Source organism: Caretta caretta, chromosome 24 (genome assembly GCF_965140235.1).
Source record: "Caretta caretta isolate rCarCar2 chromosome 24, rCarCar1.hap1, whole genome shotgun sequence".
Taxonomy (NCBI): Eukaryota; Metazoa; Chordata; order Testudines; family Cheloniidae; genus Caretta; species Caretta caretta.
The window spans coordinates 15,285,016-15,302,596 of NC_134229.1; the positions used below are offsets into that span (position 1 = coordinate 15,285,016).

A 17,581-nucleotide genomic window follows, 5' to 3' on the forward strand; every position below is an offset into this window, starting at 1 on the left:
AACCCGGCCCCACCCCCTTGCTCCCACACGCTGGCGGGTTGGTTAACTGCCGAGGGATTACACAAGAGAGAGTCAGAGCCAGGAAGAGAACCCAGGAGTCCTGGCTCACTCCTTCCGCCCCCACCACTCTAACCACTAGACCCGACTCTCCTCCCAAGGCTGGGGATAGAACCCAGGAATTCTGACCACCAGCCCCCCCCCAAACACTAGACCCCACTCCCCTTTTAGATGTTAGGCTCGCTGCCTCTTCTATCCACGTACCCCACCCTCTCCATCTCTCCATCCCTTTGCTGGAGGTTTTTGGGGTGTCACCCCTGCTCTGCACTCCTCCAGTGCAGCCCAAGACCTTCCCTCCCCCCAACCACATATCCTCTCCCCCCTGGTACTGGATCATCTGCTTGGCCCCCCACTCCCTCTCGGGGCGCGCTGAGCAGTATGGCTGGGGATTGTGCAATGATCCAGCACCAGGCAACGCGGAACGGAAACCACAGACCCTGCCCTGCCGCGCCCCACCCGATCTGCCCTCCAGGTGCATCAGAGCCCAGCGCCCCGCACCTGCACCCTCCTGAGCCACAGGGGGCGAGCTGAAGCCCCCACCACACTCCGCAGACGGGCGAAGGGTCAGGCCGGCCAGCCCTTGTAGGATGGGGGAATCGCCACTGAGGTTGACGGTATGGGGGCTGTGACACATGGAGAAGCAGTTGTCGCTGTAGCCAGCAGAGGGCAGCAGAGATGCACACACACAAACATAATTGCAAACATACACAAACACATGCATGAATCCAGCCACACACACACATTCTTACTAACATACACAAACACCCGCACAAATCCAGCCGCACACCAACACAACCCTAACAGATGCAAACACATGCATAAATCCAGCCACACGAACACACACACCTGCACGACCACCCCCCCACAGCTACACAAACACCCACACACACACACAACCCCTGCAGAACCCAATTCGTACACAAACACTTGCACCAATCCGTACACACACACACGCCCCCCCCATCCCCCTCCTATAGACACACCCTGGGTCACTGGGACACTTAAGACTTCAATTAGATGGGGTGCCCAGTACCGTGTCTATTCTCTGCCTCTCAGGGCCCGTAGGGGGAGGATTGGGGTGTCATCGAGGTGCACTGTGCTGTGGCTATTCTCTGCCCCCCAGGGCCCATACGGGCGGATTGGGGGTGTGGCCATGCTGTCCTGCACTGGGCTATTCCCTGCCACCTAGGGCTTATAGGGGGTGGATTGGGGGCCTCAGCCAAGGGGGGGTTAGAGGTGGGGAGGGGGCCGTGGTTTCTGCACCACCTGGTTCCTGGCACAGGCTCCTTCGAGGATTTGCATTTCTTGGTAGTTTTCACCCCATCACCATTTCCTGCCCAGCCCCCTCCTGCTGTGCGAGATGGTTAAGGGGGGGATGGGAAGAACCCAGGATCCTGGCTCCCAACCCCAGCTGTGCTAACGTACCAGACCCCACTCTAACCCCAGAGCTGGGAATGGAACCCAGGAGTCCTGACGCCCAGCCTCCCTTCCTCTAACCACTAGACCCCACTCCTGCCCATTTTGGGAGCCAGGATGCCTGGGTTCTAGCCAGGCTCTGGGAGAGGAGTGGGGGCTATTGGTTAGAGCAGGAGGAGCCAGGACTCCTGGGTTCTGTTCTCAGTGCTGCTGTGTGACACCGGGCCTCTCTTTTTCCTCCCACTTTTTGGTAATGGAGACTGTAAACTCTTTGGGGCAGGGCCTGTCTCTCGCTGTGTCTGGGCAGCGCCTGGCTCAACAGGGCCCTGATCTCTTTAGGTGCTGCTGTGGTACAGATCACTGGTCCTGACTACTAAAAGGCATGGCACCACTTTGCTGTGCAAGGGCTAAATGGGATTCTATCCCTGTGGCCCTCCGTGCACCCTCTCCCCCCAGCTCCCCAATTCTCAGCCTTGTGCCGTTGCCCTCATCAACGGCAGTGCAGAGAGCCACCCAGCCCTAGCGCCAAAAGAAGAAGACAAGAAAAAAAAAAAGCTTTGCAAACTTGGTCACACCAATAGGAAACCAGCCCCGGCGGTTAGTGACTTCACTTCCCAAAATTAGACGCACACACACACATACACACACACACACATACACACACACACACACACACACACACAGAGCACCGCTCATCCGGCCCCCTTTGCTAATGCACCACCTCGCCTCGTCCATGGAGGTCTAGGCGGGGAGCTCCGTGGGGGAGCAACGATGGATGGAACAATCAAGGTAGGTTCTGGAGATGTTCCTCCAGGTGCCGGTGTCTGGGCTCCAGCTGGTGCTGGGCTCATGCTGGGCTGCGTTCAGTTCCTCTCTCTCTCTGGTGCGCGCCCCGGCTCCACAAACGCCCCCCCCCCCTCCGCTCTTTCCTTCTGGTACAAAAAATTTCCTCTTCCTTCCCGTTCGTGGCGGTCGATGTCGCTGAGCTTAAATAACCCAAACCAAACCGCCCGAGAGAGAGACACCCACGGTGCTGCTCAGCCGGAGCCCCGCAAAGGCACATGCCTCCCCCACCCTCCCCTCCCCGTTCCCAGGAGCGTGCAGGAAGGGGGTCAGGATCGGGGAGAGCCTGCGTCCCGAGGGGAGGAAATGGGGGGCTCACCCCCTCCATGGAGCATGGGGGTGCCATGGGGCACCTATGGATGGTTCCCACAAAGCAGGGCAGAAAGGATCTCAGGCCGGGATGGAAATGGGGGGGCCTGTGCCCCCAACATGGAGAATCTGGGGTGCAACCTTGCTTAACAGGTCAGTCTGTCCTTCTTTCTGTCACTGTCCCATTCTAACTTTATCTAGCGCTCGTGTTTGTTCTTTTTTGTTCCTTTCCTTCTCTAGCTTGCATGTTCTTGCTTGCTTTTGCTTTTTCCCCCCCTCTACCTTTCATGCTCTTTCTTTCTTTCCTTCGTGTTCTACCATTTTTTCTCTCCCTTTATTTCTTTCTCTGCCTTTCACACTCTTTTCTCTCTCTCTTGCTTGCTGGTTATTTTTTTTCACTCGCTCTTTTTCCTTGCTCCCTTCCGAGCCAAGTGGGTTCTCCTCGCGCACAGATTTTGGGGCAGGTTTCCCTCCCAATCACCGAGTGGATTAAACACGCCCCAGGAGCATATTATGGGTTACCCAGCAGCTCCGCTGACAGGACCACGGCTGGCCCGGGAAGCCTGGAATTTCGTGCACTGCATCAAACCGAAAACCCATTGGCATCAAGGGAACAAGATCCGTGGCCAAGACCCAGTTGGATTTTGGGGGCGGCCTTCGATACTTAGAGACGTTGCATCTTTATCCAAGGGGCAGGGAAGGCGTTTCTCGGGCTCAGAGCCACTTTGATCATCTCCAGGATTCTAGTGCTTTGGGATCGTGCTGGGCTACTACATTTGTTCCTCAGTAGGGAGAGCCAGGGCTTAAAGCCGGTTTGCACAGTGGGGAGCAATAGGGGGGCTGCAAGGGGGGGGGTCCCAGAGCCAGCAAGGAAATCACAAGGTCTATTAAGACTGATCCACCATCATCCTGGAAATCAGTGGCAGCAAGGCACCAAAATGCCCGGGAAGGTCTGGGCCTGCTGGACGAAAGCTGCTGCACCCAGAGGATGCTAGATCCCCCGGACTCGGTTCTGTGGCCACTTTAAGCACCGTCTGGCGAGAGGATGTTTTAACCGGCCAGGCCGCGACTGGGTTGAGGGGAATTAGCAGCCTTGGCAGTGACGGTGGGGTCTCGTCATCTCCTTGGCCAGGGGAATTGTCTGATTTGCAGTTTGCTGAAGGGCTTTGCTGGGGCAGTTTCCTGGGGATCGGCCTGGAGCCTGCATATGCCGAGGCAACTGTGCCCAATTGATTCTTTCTGACCCGGGCACTACACAGACACACAGGGAGAGATGGGCCCTGCCTGGCTGAGATCAGGGCCCTATTGTGCCGGGCGCTTCCCAGACACACAGAGAGACAGGCCCTGTCTAAAGAGCCCACAGTCTGAACAGATAAAGGACAGGAGTAGAAACTGAGGCCCAGAGAAGCGGCCAAGATTACATGGTAGGTCAGGGATTAGTCCTGGCTCCCAGCCCCCCCACCCCCAGTTCTAAACCATTGGACCCCCACTTCCAGGGCGGGGGATAGAACCCAGAAGTTTTGACTCCCAAGGGCCCTCCCCAGAGCTGGGGATAGAACCCAGGGGTAGGGTTGGCCAATTTTGGTTGGATGTATTCCTGGAGATTTCATCACATGACATCATCTCTAATTAAAGATTAATCTTTAATTCCTGGAGACTCCAGGCCAGTCCTGGATGGCTGGCAAACCTACCCAGGAATCCTGGCTGCCAGTCCCTCCTGTGCTAACCCCTAGCCCCCCCCTCCCCAAGTCAGGGATAGAACCCAGGAGTCTTGGGTCCCAGCCCTCGTCTCCCATCACTAGACCTCCCTCCCCTTCCAGAGCAGAGCAGAGTACAGATTGCTAATTTACAGCACACAAATTCTCCCGATCCAACTGACATGATTTGCTTCCACGCAACGTTTGACCCCTCTGCCAGTTTCTCCCAAAGTCCAGATTCAGCGTCTGGGCTGTTATCAGGGCGAAACCCCCTTATCACACGGGGGTGGGGTGGGGTGGATCTGAAATGGAAACCGCATAGTCTGTGCCACTCCCTTATTACACGGAATCCCTTCTCCTTGGCTTCCCGGGCTGTTCCGTGGTTCTGGGGGTGATGCGGGGAGAGGGAGGTATCTGTGTCTGGCTGTCTCTCTGTCTGTCTGTGCGGGTATGTATCTGCCTGTCTGGGTGCGTGTGTACCTGCCTGACTCTGTGTGTGTCTGCCGGGGTGTCTGTCTGTCTTTGTGTCTGTGTGTATCTGCCTGTCTCCCTCTCGCTCTCGCTGACTCTGTGTGTCTGCCTCTGTGTATCTGTGTGCGTGGGAAGGGGGGGTTACACCCTACCTCTCGCTGTGTTTTAGTTTCCAGGTGACAGCTAATGTAGTTGCAAGGGGTGAAAAGGTCGGGTGTTTCAAGTGCAGGGCTGCGCACTTGGTACACACACAGAGGGAGGCTATTCTCAGTGTATGGGGGAAACTGAGGCACAGAGTGATGTAGCAACAGGCACAAGGTCACCTAGGGAATCTGTGGGAGACCTGGGCGTAGAACCTTGGGGGGGGGCGCCTGAATTCAGCACCTTCCCCACAAGACCTGCCTTCCTCCCACACAGTGTTTTGCAGCAGGGGAGGAGGGGCTGGGAGCCACGATCCTGGGTTCTCTCCCCGGCTGGGGGAGGGGAGTGGGGTCCTGTGGTTAGAGCAGGGGGAGGGAGAGTTGGGAGCCAGGATTCCTGGGTTCTGTCTTGGCTCTGGGTGGGAGCTGGAGTGAATAGCTGTGTGTGCAGGAGGGCACCCCCCCCCCCGCAAACCGGTGCCCCAGCCCCCAGCCCATTGTCTGGCCGGATGGGGAGCTATTTAAAGCAGCCCAGGCCAGCGCTGCTCAGAGCCTCGCTCCCCATCAGGTGGCCTTATCAGCAGTCCAAGAGGCTTCCGGCTTCGTAGCCTCAGGCTTCCTGCCTTGGCTTCCTGTGCTGCTGCCCAACACAGCCCCGCCCACTGCACACAGCCCCACCTCCACCCCTGCCAGATCACACCCATGGGCCCATCTACCCTGGTATCCTGCCCCAATCTGACCCATGGGCCCATCTACCCCAGTATCCTGCCCCAATCAGACCCACGGGCCCCTCTACCCCAGTATCCTGCTCCAATCTGACCCACGGGCCCCTCTACCCCAGTATCCTGCCCCAATCTGACCCATGGGCCCCTCTACCCCAGTATCCTGCCCCAATCTGACCCATGGGCCCCTCTACCCCAGTATCCTGCCCCAATCTGACCCATGGGCCCCTCTACCCCAGTATCCTGCCCCAATCAGACCCAAGGGCCCATCTACCCCGGTATCCCACCCTGGATCAGACCCATGGGCCCCTCTACCCCGGTATCCTGCCACAATCAGAACCCTGGGCCCCTCTACCCTGGTATCCTGCCCCAGTCAGACTCACGGGCCCATCTACCCTGGTATCCCAGCCTGGGTCAGGCCCATGGGCCCATCTACCCTGGTATCCCAGCCTGGGTCACTTCCATGGGCCCATCTACCCTGGTATCCTGCCCCGATGAGACCCATGGGCCTATCTATCCCAGTATTCTGCCCTGGATCACATCCACAGGCCCATCTACCCTCGTATCCCGCCCTGGATCACATCTACAGGCCCATCTACCCTGGTATCCCACCCCTATCAGACCCCTAGGCCCATCTACCTTGGTATTCCACCTTGGGTCCGACCCACAGGACCATCTACCCTGGTATCCTGCCCTTGGTCAGACCCATGGGCCCATCTACTCCAGTATCCCATCCCTTCCCTGCCTGCCATATCAGAGCCCTGGGCCCATCCAGCCCCTAGAGATGGATAGAGGGGTTCATATGGGGATGGATCTATAGCGTCCGGTCACCCCATGCTGTATGGGGTTGGGGTGGTGATGCAAGGCTTGTGCCCGCTGCCTCAGGCAAGAGTACCTGGCTTCCTGCCCTCCTGGGCACATGTGGAATAGGGTAACCTGGGTCCCCTTGAGGTGCTTGCGTCTCCCTCGATTACATGGGCACAGTGTGTAGCCCACAAGGTATTTGCACCTCTTATCAGACACAGCAGTGCCCCTTCCCCTGTGCTTTGAGTCCCGTGGGACCCTCCCTTGTGCGTGGGGTTTCCAACATTGCATCCACCTGGTGCCACGGGACTGTGATTGCACTGAATGCAAAGCCTGCAGCTCACCCGTCATTCAGTGGGTGTGCAATCGCACGGATGGGGCATGTTCTGATTTTGATGCACACGGCACAGCTGCCGGGCAACGACTGTGCAAGTACACCCATGCATGCTCTGCTTGTGATGCAACTGGCATGCCCACCGTGCAATGGCTGAGAAGGGCCCTGACCATGCAGTGCTCTGGTTGTGAGGCATGTGGCGTGGCCTGGCAATCAGTGGGCAATTGTGTGGATAGTGCATCCTTGGGCGCATCCCTCCTGCAATGGGGCCCGGGCTTGGGCACACGCAGGTTGTGACGTGAATGGCACCTCTGTTGTAGGGAGGGCTGTCTTTGTGCACACACTGATGGTGACACGAGCGCTTGTGGGGCACGTGGGCCATCCGTCGTGCAATGGGGGGACCACGATTCCACTGCTTGTGCGTGCACAATACGGGACTCTGTGCTGCACGGCATGGCCCTGCCTTGGGCACAGGCAGATGGTTCCGCACATGGGCATCTGTGTCCGCAGGCCACCTCACCCCAGATGGGCACCCAAAGCTTGTGCAACGTAACTCACCAGCCCTTTGCATGCCACCCCGGCACCTCTGCCGTGCCCTGTGCCATCTGGTGTGCAAGCAGGCCTTGCGTGGAGCTCCCTACATGTGCTTTGTGCCGTGCGTGCGCTTGCCATGTCATGCAGCCTGTGCCCCACGGGCCAGCTGCATGGTACCATGTGCCCCAGTGGCCTTCTTGATTACTGCGCAGCTCGGGCATCATCGGTGGCCCCTCCACGGCACCCCACAACGAATCCCATGAATGCAATGTACTGCAGCCCCTCCGGTCAGCACTGCAGGGCTGGTGCCCCCCTTGGGCGCCACGTCTGGTGCCACACCGGCACTTCCATGCCACGTCGCGTGGGCATTGTCCCCGTGGGCATTGTCCTGCGTGGGGCACCCTCCATCGTGCCTCCTCCGGGTGGGTGTTCCTCCCTTCCCTGGAGCCCCCCCCGCCTTGCCCCTCACGGCTCCTACCTGCCTTTGCAAGAAGGGATGCTGCATGCAAAGTCAGCAGAGCCCTGCGCAGAGCAGCAGCCTCGGGGGTGGGCAGGCACGGCAAGGGAGTAACCGCAGCCAGGCCCCCCTCCCCCCCCAATGCTTGGGCGCCCGATAACATCTCCAGCGCAGCAGCTCCGGCTGCAAACAGAGATCAGCCCAGCTCCCCTGAGACTTCTGCTTTCTGTGCAAAGAGCCCACACCCAGCGTGCAACTGTATGTGTGTGTGGGGGGAACCTAGAGGCAGATCAGATCAGAGCCCCCCCCCACAGCCCTGCAGCAGGAGCACACATAGCGGGGGATGGGGGGAGGTCAGTGTCAATCGAGTCAGGCTGGGCTTGGGAGGGTTCCCCTGGTGCCTGGGTCATCCTGAGATTCCTGCAGCTCCCACTGCCAACAGGGGGCACCGCAAGGGGTGGGGGGAGCTTGCAGTGCCCAGTTCTATCATCCTCCAGCAGGGGGCGCTGCAAGCAGTGGGGTGTGGGGAACCTTGCAGCTTGGGGCTTTGCTAGCTACAGGCTGGGGCATATAACCCAAGGCAAGGGCGGGAGGGGGGCCTTGCGGGAGGGGCGAGTTTGAGCTATGAACCTGTGTGGGACCTCCACTCCTCTGCTTCCCTACCTGTACCCGGGACTCCCTGCCTGTAGTCTATGCTGGAGCCTGAGATGCCCTCCCTGTCTGCTGCTGTCACCGCTGCTCCTCTGTCTGTGTTTCCCGCCTGTCCCTGTGATGCCCTGGCTGTACCTCCATGGGTGTTGGCACTTTCCCTGCCTGTGTTTTCTGCCTGTACTTCTGCTTTCCCAGGAGGCTACCTGCAGACTCCTTCTCTGACCTCTGGCCAGGCTTCAGGGCCTTTCTCTGCTCCCTCGGCTCCACTGCGCTGAGGCTGCATAGCCCCTCCCTGCCTGGGCTGGTGCCACATCTGACTGCCCAGGGATCCCAGTGTCACAGCCCCGCCCACGCCCCCTGTGGAGTGGGGGGAGGCTGGGCTCCAGGACTCCTGGGTTCTATCCCCAGCTCACGACAAGGGAGTGGGGTCTTGAGAGGGGGGACTCCTGGGTTCTATCTGTCCCCATCTCTGGGACGGGAGTGGGCTGTGGAGGGGGCTGGGACCTGGGACTCCTGGGTCCTGTTCCTGCATCTGCCATAGACTATGTGACTTTGGACAAGTTACCTCCCCCCACCCCATGTCTCGGTTTCTCCATCAGTCAAATAGATACAATGGGATGTACCCAGCAGGTGCAGCCAACTGTACCCCCCACCCATAGAATCATAGAATATCAGGGTTGGACGGGACCTCAGGAGGTCATCTAGTCCCACCCCCTGCTCAAAGGGGGACCAGTCCCAATTTTTGGCCTAGATCCCTAAATGGCCCCCTCAAGGATTGAACTCACAAACCTGGGTTTAGCAGGCCAATGCTCAAACCACTGAGCTATCCCTCCCCGCAATTACAGTGCATTATGTATGTGTGTGTCTCTGACTGTACATTTTCACAAGCGCACTGGGTGTGACCGACTGTACATCTTGCACATGGTTTTGCATGCACTGTGCAAGCGTGTCAGCCATATGTGTGCGGACCATTTATAGCTGTGTAGGCCTGCACAAGTGCGTGTGTGTGTGTGTGTCTGGGATTTTGTGTGTGCGATTGTCTGTGTGTGTGTGTGTGTGTGTGATTGTCTCTCTGGGATTGTCTGTGTGTGTGTGTGTGTGTGTGTCTGGGATTCTGTGTGTGCGATTGTCTCTGTGTGTGTGTGTGTGTGTGTGTGTGCCTGGGATTGTATCTGTGTGTGTGTGTGTGTGTGTGTGTGATTGTCTCTCTGGGATTGTCTGTGTGTGTGTGTGTGTGTGTGTGTCTGGGATTCTGTGTGTGCGATTGTCTGTGTGTGTGTGTGTGTGTGTCTGGGATTCTGTGTGTGCGATTGTCTCTGTGTGTGTGTGTGTGTGTCTGATTGTCTCTCTGGGATTGTCTGTGTGTGTGTGTGTGTGTGTCTGGGATTCTGTGTGTGCGATTGTCTCTGTGTGTGTGTGTGTGTGTGTGCCTGGGATTGTATCTGTGTGTGTGTGTGTGTGTGTGTGATTGTCTCTCTGGGATTGTCTCTCTGGGATTGTCTGTGTGTGTGTGTGTGATTGTCTCTCTGGGATTGTCTGTGTGTGTGTGTGATTGTCTCTCTGGGATTGGCTCGGTGCATGCGTCAGGCTGTGCCGTGTGGGTGTCCAGCTGGGCATTGGTGTGTGGGTGGGTGCAGCATGTGTGTCCGTGTAACTGTACCTGGCCTGGGAGTGTCACACGGCAGACAAGGTTCCTTCGGCCTCAGTCCCGGGTGGGGTGGGTGGGTGTTTGCAGCCCAGGCAGGGCCAGCCCAGGCAGGAAGCCGCACAGGCCACTGAACTGTCACCTGCTGGCAACCACGCTCGGGCGCCGGCAAACAGGAAACGTCCCCTCCCCCCAGGACTAACGGCCGGGGACAGACACCACCCTGGTGGGGGCAGAATAACACCAGGGCACCCTGGCAGTCAGGGCTGGCCCCGATGTCCCAGCGCAACGTAGCCATGCTGTGGGGAGCAGGGTGGGGGGCTCAGCAGAGGGCGCCATGCTGCAGGGAGTTGGGTGGGGGGCTCGGCAGGGGGCACTGTGCTGCAGGGAATAGGGTGGGGGGGCTCAATAGGGGATGCCGTGCTGCAGGGAGTTGGGTGGGGGGCTCGGCAGGGGGCGCCGTGCTGCAGGGAGTGGGGTGGGGGGGCTCAATAGGGGGCGCCATGCTGCAGGGAGTGGGAGGGCACAATAGGGGGCGCCGTGCTGCAGGGAGTTGGGTGGGGGACTAAGTAGGGGGCACTGTGCTGCAGGGAGTTGGGTGGGGGGCTTGGCAGGGGGCACCGGGCTTCAGGGAGTGGGATGGGGGGGCTCAATAGGGGGCGCCGTGCTGCAGGGAGTGGGAGGGCACAATAGGGGGCGCTGTGCTGTAGGGAGTGGGGTGGGGGGGGCTCAATAGGGGGCGCCATGCTGCAGGGAGTGGGAGGGCACAATAGGGGGCGCCGTGCTGCAGGGAGTGGGAGGGCACAATAGGGGGCGCCGTGCTGTAGGGAGTGGGGTGGAGGGGGCTCAATAGGGGGCGCTGTGCTGCAGGGAGTGGGGTGGGGGGCTCAATAGGGGGTGCCATGCTGCAGGGAGTGGGAGGGCACAATAGGGGGCGCCGTGCTGCAGGGAGTTGGGTGGGGGACTAAGTAGGGGGCACTGTGCTGCAGGGAGTTGGGTGGGGGGCTCGGCAGGGGGCACCGGGCTGCAGGGAGTGGGGTGGGGGGGCTCAGTAGGGGGCGCCATGCTGCAGGGAGTTGGGGGGGCACAATAGGGGGTGCTGTGCTGCAGGGAGTGGGGTGGGGGGGCTCAATAGGGGGTGCCATGCTGCAGGGAGTGGGAGGGCACAATAGGGGGCGCCGTGCTGCAGGGAGTGGGGTGGGACACTCTAACCTCGCCATATGTCCCCCCCTGCAGGAGGCACTTTCTGTGGTGAGCGAGGACCAGTCCATATTCGACCCCTCCTACGGCCCTCCCCACCTCATGAAGACAGAGGTGCCCCCTGACGAGGAGTACAACTGCAAGGAGAGGCCGGTGCTGGGGGAGCCGGACTGGTCCAGTCAGACCAGCAGGGGGCACTCTGTGAAGAGGGAGAATGAGACTGTCAACTGCTCCAGGTCAGGCAGCTGGGGATAACCTGCCGGACTCCCTGCTACCAGGGATTAGTGGGGTTAACCTGTGGGACTCCCTGTCACTGGATATTAGTGTGGTTAGCCTGTGGGACTCTCTGCCACTGGGGACTGTGGGAACTGGCCCATGGAGCCAGGCTGCAGAGGGGGAGGTTCTTGCGCCCGTGGCCCAGCAGAAGGACCCGGCACAGCCCCCCTGCCCGCCCAGGGTCCACAACTCCCAGCTCAGTAGAGCTGGGCTGAACCGGCGCCCGCAGGAAATGACTCACTTCCCTCATCCCATCCCCAGGAAACCTCGGTCAGCGCCAGGGGCTGCACTAGGAGCCCAGCCGGCCTCAGTGCCACAGGGTGGGGTGGGACCGGCCAACACACAGCCCTGCTGGTGCTTCTCACTCTTGACCCGCAGCCCCTGCTAGCCCTGCCCTGCCCCCGCCTACACAGTGGGTCTGAGACTGGCGAAACTCAGTCCTCTTGTGGTCGGATCCAGTCCTCACCCACCCCCTGTCACCCTGCAGACAGTCCCCCGTGGACTGCAGTGTATCCAGACGGAGCAAATCTGGGAGCGACCCACACCCCATCCCCTACCCAGCCAGCTACAGTGACCAGCGGAGCAGCCCCCCAGCCAACCCCCCCAGCGAGGAGAAGAGGGTTATCGTCCCAGCGGGTGAGTGCACCCTCCCTTCCCCGCGTGCCCCCCGATGGCCTTTCACTGTAGGACAGCCCCTGCCCCCTCCCCTGACACGTGGCCCAGTGCTGGGGTCTCTTATTTCCTTGTTTGGGGCAGGGTTGGTAAATGCCTCCCAGGAACCCAAACGTCCAGCTCACTGTGCCACGTTTCTGGGCGGGTAGCTGCAGCCCAAGAACCCAGGTGTCCAGGGCCAGTTGGCCTCTTCCCTCTCCAAGCGAGGCTCAGAGTGGGTTGCTGTTCCTCTGGAACCCAGGTGTCCAGGCTGGCTGGATCCTTTCCCTACTCCTGTGTGTGTGCGCTGTGGTCTGGGAGGGCAACTGTACCCCGGGACCCAGGCATTCGGGCTGGCTGGATTCTTTCCCCCTTCCCAGCAAAGCTGTGACAGGGTGGTTGTGTCTCAGGGACTCAGATGTCCGGGCCAGCTGGACTCCCCTGTGCATGTGTGTGCCATGCTTTGGTTGGGTGGAGCTCTCAGGAACCCAGGCATCCGGGCCGGCTGGACTCCCCATGTCTGTCTGTCTCCTGCAGACCCTGGCGTGTGGACCCAGGACCATGTGCGCCAGTGGCTGGACTGGGCGGTGAAGGAGTACGTGCTGGAGGAGGTGGACGTGGGCCTGTTCCAGCACGTGGACGGCAAGGAGCTGTGCAAGATGGGCAAGGAGGATTTCCTGCGCCTCACCTCGCCCTACAACGCTGACGTGCTGCTGTCCCACCTGGCCTACCTGCGGCAAAGTACGGCCAGGCCCCACGGAGCCCTGCCCATCCACAGGGAGCCCCACCCACAGATAGGGAGCCCTGCTTCCCCACAGACAGGGAGCCCCCGAGGATCAGGATGACCATACATGTCTGGGAGCCCCATCCCCAGACACAGGACCTAGGCCCCCAGACATAGGAGCCCCACCCCTAAACCAGGGAGCCCCGCCCATCACCATAAACCACGCCCCCTCTTGCAGGAGCCCCACCCACCTATTGCAGGGCCCCCCTGCTCCACCCTGTCTGTGGTGCTCTGGGCAGACCCCAGCTCTGACCAGTGCTCTCTTGTCTCTCCCCCACAGGCAGCCCAACCTTCACCTACCCGGCTGCCCCAGCTGTGACCCCTCAGCCCCCCGCACCCCCACCACGGGTGCAGGTGAAAACAGGTGAGTCTGCGAACACCAGCCCTGCCCCTCCCCCATGGGCTGGGAGCCAGGACTCCTGGGTTCTAGCCCAGCTCTGGGTGGGGAATGGGAACTGGGGCAGGATTCCTGGGTTCTATCCCAGCTTGGGGGAGGGGGGACTCCTGGGTTCTATCCCAGTGGGGCTGGGGCGGGAGTGGGGAAATGGGAACTAGTGGGGGGGAGGGCTGGGAGCCAGGACTGCTGGGTTTGCTCCCCAGTTGTGGGAGAGGAGTGGGGTTGAGCGATTAGAAAGGGGAGGGGGCTGGGAGCCCGGACTCCTGGGTTCTGTTCCAGCTCTGGGTGAGGAGTGGAGTCTAGTGGTTAGAAAGGAGGGGGGGGGGGGCTGAGACCAGACACAGAGCAGGGCTTGTCCTCTCCAGCAGCGGTTCCCCTCCCCTTCGCCACTACTAATGGACTGTTTCCCCCCCACCCCACTATTGGCCTGCAGAATCCCCCTATGAGGAAATCAGGCGAAGCAGCTGGAGCGGCTCCCTCAGCGGGGGCCCCAAAGGTACCATCATCTCCCCCCACCCGTGTCTCCCCAGGGGGCACTGCCCCATGGCTGGCTAAAAACCCCTGAATCCAACTCAGGGGATGGCTCCTGCTACTTCCCCGGGGTGCCGGCTGGCGGGTCCTTCCCCTCCCCTAACGCTCTCCCCCCACATTTCTCCCCCACCCGCCAGGGTCCCCCCCGCAGATCCAGGGGGTGAATCGGACGAGTGAATCCCCGCGGATCGTAACAGGTGGGTGCCTCTGCTTGGGGAGTGGGGTGGGGGGAGATTGCCCCCATAGCTAGGCCCCTCTCTGCCCCATGAATGGCCCCCTGCCCCACACACCAAGGTCAGGGAGTGCTGCGAACCCACAGAAGGGGGTATTGAATGCATTTTGAGGGGTACGTCAGTCCCCAAACAGTGCAAGGTTTAGGGCTGCTTATGGAGAGTTTTGGGTTGGGCCCTGGGGGGGCGGTCTGATTGGGTTGGGGGCAACTGGGGATTTGGTGTGAAGCCCATCTGGGAATGATGGGTCATGGGGACCTGGGGGGTCAGAGGGTTAGATGAGGGGCTGGGAATCAGGACTTCTAGGTTTCCATGATGGGGGTTGGGGTGGAATGGGTCCCAGCGGGGGGCAAAGGGGGTGTCTCTGACGCCCCCCAAAACTAACTCCCCCCAACTCCCTTTTCACCCCCCAGATCCATACCAGGTCCTGGGACCCACCAGCAGCCGCTTGGCAAACCCAGGTGGGTCTGGGCACCTATTACAGCTTGGGATGGGGTGAGGTTCTTTGTAATTGCTAGAGACATGGGGGGCTGGGAGCCAAGACTCCTGGGTTCCATCCCTGGCTCTGGCAGGGGAGCGGGAGCTAGTGGGTTAGAGCCGGGGCCGGAGGGAGGAAGAGGGGCTGGGAGTTAGGACTCCTGCGTTCTGTCCGTGGCTCTGGCAGGGGAGTGGGCTCTAGCGGGTTAGAGACCCTACAATAACAAACCCGGGCCCTCCTTCCTGGGGCAAAGCAGAGCCCCTCCGTTAACAAACAAGTGCACCCAGCAGACCCTACCATAACCAGCCAGAAAAGACCCTACAATAACAAACCCGGGCCCTCCTTCCTGGGGCAAAGCAGAGCCCCTCCGTTAACAAACAAGTGCACCCAGCAGACCCTACCATAACCAGCCAGAAAAGACCCTACAATAACAAACCCGGGCCCTCCTTCCTGGGGCAAAGCAGAGCCCCGCCGGTACCAAACCCGTCTCCCCGCCCGGCAGGCAGCGGCCAGATCCAGCTGTGGCAGTTCCTGCTGGAGCTGCTGTCGGACAGCAGCAACGCCGGGTGCATCACGTGGGAGGGCACCAACGGGGAGTTCAAGATGACTGACCCGGACGAGGTGGCGAGACGCTGGGGCGAGCGCAAGAGCAAACCCAACATGAACTACGACAAGCTGAGCCGGGCCCTGCGTTATTACTACGACAAGAGCATCATGACCAAGGTGCACGGGAAGCGCTATGCCTACAAGTTCGACTTCCAGGGCATCAGCCAGGCCCAGCAGAACCACCCGGGCGAGGGGCCCCTCTACAAGTACCACCCGGCCGACCTGTCCTACCTGCCCTCCTACCACCAGCAGAAGGTGGGCTTTGGCCTCAGCCACGCCGCCCAGCTGCCCGTCTCCTCCGCCGGCTTCTTCGGGCCCCCCTCGCCCTACTGGAACGCCGGCTCCGGGAACCTCTACCAGAGCCCGCCCGTGCCCCGGCCCGCCGCCGGCCACCTGAACTCCTTCTACTAGCCGCGGGGGGCGCCCGGCCTGCCGCCGGCCACCTGAACTCCTTCTACTAGCCATGGGCGGTGCCCGGCCCATTGCTGGCCACCCGAACTCCTTCTACTAGCCATGGGGGGCGCCCGGCCTGCCGCCGGCCACCTGAACTCCTTCTACTAGCCACGGTGGGGAGAGGGGGGCGCTTGGCCCGCCGCCGGCCACCTGAACTCCTTCTACTAGCCATGAGTGGATGCTTGGCCCACCTCCGGCCACCTAAACTCCTTCTACTCGCCACGGGGCGCGCTTGGCCTGCCGCCAGCCACCTGAACTCCTTCTACTAGCCACGGGGATGCCCCAGCCTGCCGCTGGCCACCTGAACTCCTACTAGCCACGGGGAGGAAGCGGGTGCCACAGCACATGGGGGCTGCCTAAATGCCTACTAGCCATGGGTGGGGTCTCCCCAAACATGGATAGCCACGTGGGATCCTTCTGCTACCTGTCCCCACCCCTGTTGCTGCCTCCAACCCAACCAGTGCCTGGAAAGACCTCCCCCTTCCCTCCCCTGCCCCCATAGTGGGGTGCCCCCCCGCCACCTCAGGTTTTGGGGGGCCAGGGGCTCCCCACTCTGGCTGGACTCCTTGTGCTCTGGACTGGGCGGGGCCAGGGGGAACAGCCCAGGAGGCTGGGATTAATTGGGGAGCAGGGTTTTTTAAATGAGGGATTCACCGGCAGCTGTCCCTCCCAGAAGGCAGAACACCCCCCCCCCAACCCTGCCTTGCGCAGAGGCCTCCCCTCCTCCTCCCAGCGTGGCTCCCAGCTCCCACAGCAGGTGCTTGTTGAACACTGCGGGATGCCTGTTGGGGGCTGGCTGAGAACACCCTTTGGGTGAGGCTGCTGGCTGTTGAGAGTGGACACCTGGCAGGGGGGGAGGCGGGTTGTTGCCTTTGGGAGCCAGCTGAGGGTGGACCCCTGTTGTTACGGGAGCCAGCTGTTACCTCCAGACACTAGGGGGCGCTTGTTGGGCGAGGCCAGCTGTTGTGTGGTGGTGCCTGGGGGGGGTGGGGGTGGGAATCGGCTATTGCCTCTGGACATGCAGGGCTGGATCAGGAATCCCAGCCAGGTGTCTCCCCCTCCATCCCCTCATCCCGGCCCCCCCAGGCAGGGCCCGCGGGTCTCCCCCTCCCTGGGAGAAGGGTGTGCGGATACATCCTAGCACCACTGCTCCGCAGGGGGATTGTATCCGTGACACCCCCCACACCCCCAGACTGTAATATGCCTCCTCCCTCACCCCATGTATTAAAGGTTGTGTTGTTATGTGTGACATTGTTTATGCATGCAAGGTGGGGGGGGTCCTCCTGCTGGCAGGGGGTTGAGGCCCTGGCATGTTGGGGAGATTGGCTGGGGAGGCCGAAGGGGGTAGGGAAAGGGACTAGCTGTGGGGAGGCCTAGCAACCGGTGGGAAGGGGGGGCGGCAGTGGAGGGGGGCAGAAGAGGGGGGGCTCGCTCTACTTCACACCCAAAGCTCCAGGAGAATCTCCCTTAGCGGACACAGCCTCAAGGCTTGGGGCCGCTCCGGGCTGGCTCTCTCCAGCAGGGGGTGCCGGCTGCTCCCATGGGAAGGGGTTCCAACTGGGAAAACGGGGGGAGGAGCTAAGTGGGGGCAGACCTCCACTCCCCCTACTCCTTCCCCCAAAGGATACAGCTGCCCCTGCGCTGTCGGAGCAATCCTGTCCCCCCATGCATGGGGGGTATCAGTGCTCACAGCTTCCTGCCCCCAGTCCTCCAGACCAGCTGGGGCTGGGCAGGGATCATCTACAGGCAGGGGTGTCTGGCTGAATGGGGGCTGAGGTCAGGCCAGGGAGCCAGGACACCTGGGTTCTATCTCCAGCCCTGGGAGGGGAGTGGGGTCCAATTGTTAGAGCAAGGGAGGGGGGGCTGAGATTGGCTCCAGGGAAGACTGCAGACAA

General features: G+C 60.9%; 1 protein-coding gene across 3 annotated transcripts; it reads left to right on the forward strand.

Annotated features, from left to right (window-relative positions):
• The first annotated feature begins 2,091 nt into the window (after positions 1-2,091).
• On the forward strand, positions 2,092-16,928 carry LOC125626156 (retroviral integration site protein Fli-1 homolog). 3 transcript variants are annotated; one of them, XM_048828850.2, is made up of 9 exons: positions 2,092-2,262; positions 11,317-11,516; positions 12,044-12,192; positions 12,745-12,948; positions 13,272-13,355; positions 13,822-13,884; positions 14,057-14,116; positions 14,563-14,610; positions 15,130-16,928. In XM_048828850.2, the coding sequence occupies exons 1-9, from the start codon at positions 2,245-2,247 to the stop codon at positions 15,642-15,644; spliced, it is 1,341 nt and encodes a 446-aa protein (XP_048684807.1). In that variant the 5' UTR covers positions 2,092-2,244; the 3' UTR covers positions 15,645-16,928. The 3 variants fall into 3 exon arrangements, with proteins under 3 accessions (XP_048684807.1, XP_048684808.1, XP_048684809.1); XM_048828852.2 differs by lacking the exon at positions 2,092-2,262 and adding an exon at positions 2,513-2,778; XM_048828851.2 differs by lacking the exon at positions 14,563-14,610.
• Positions 16,929-17,581: the final 653 nt, after the last annotated feature.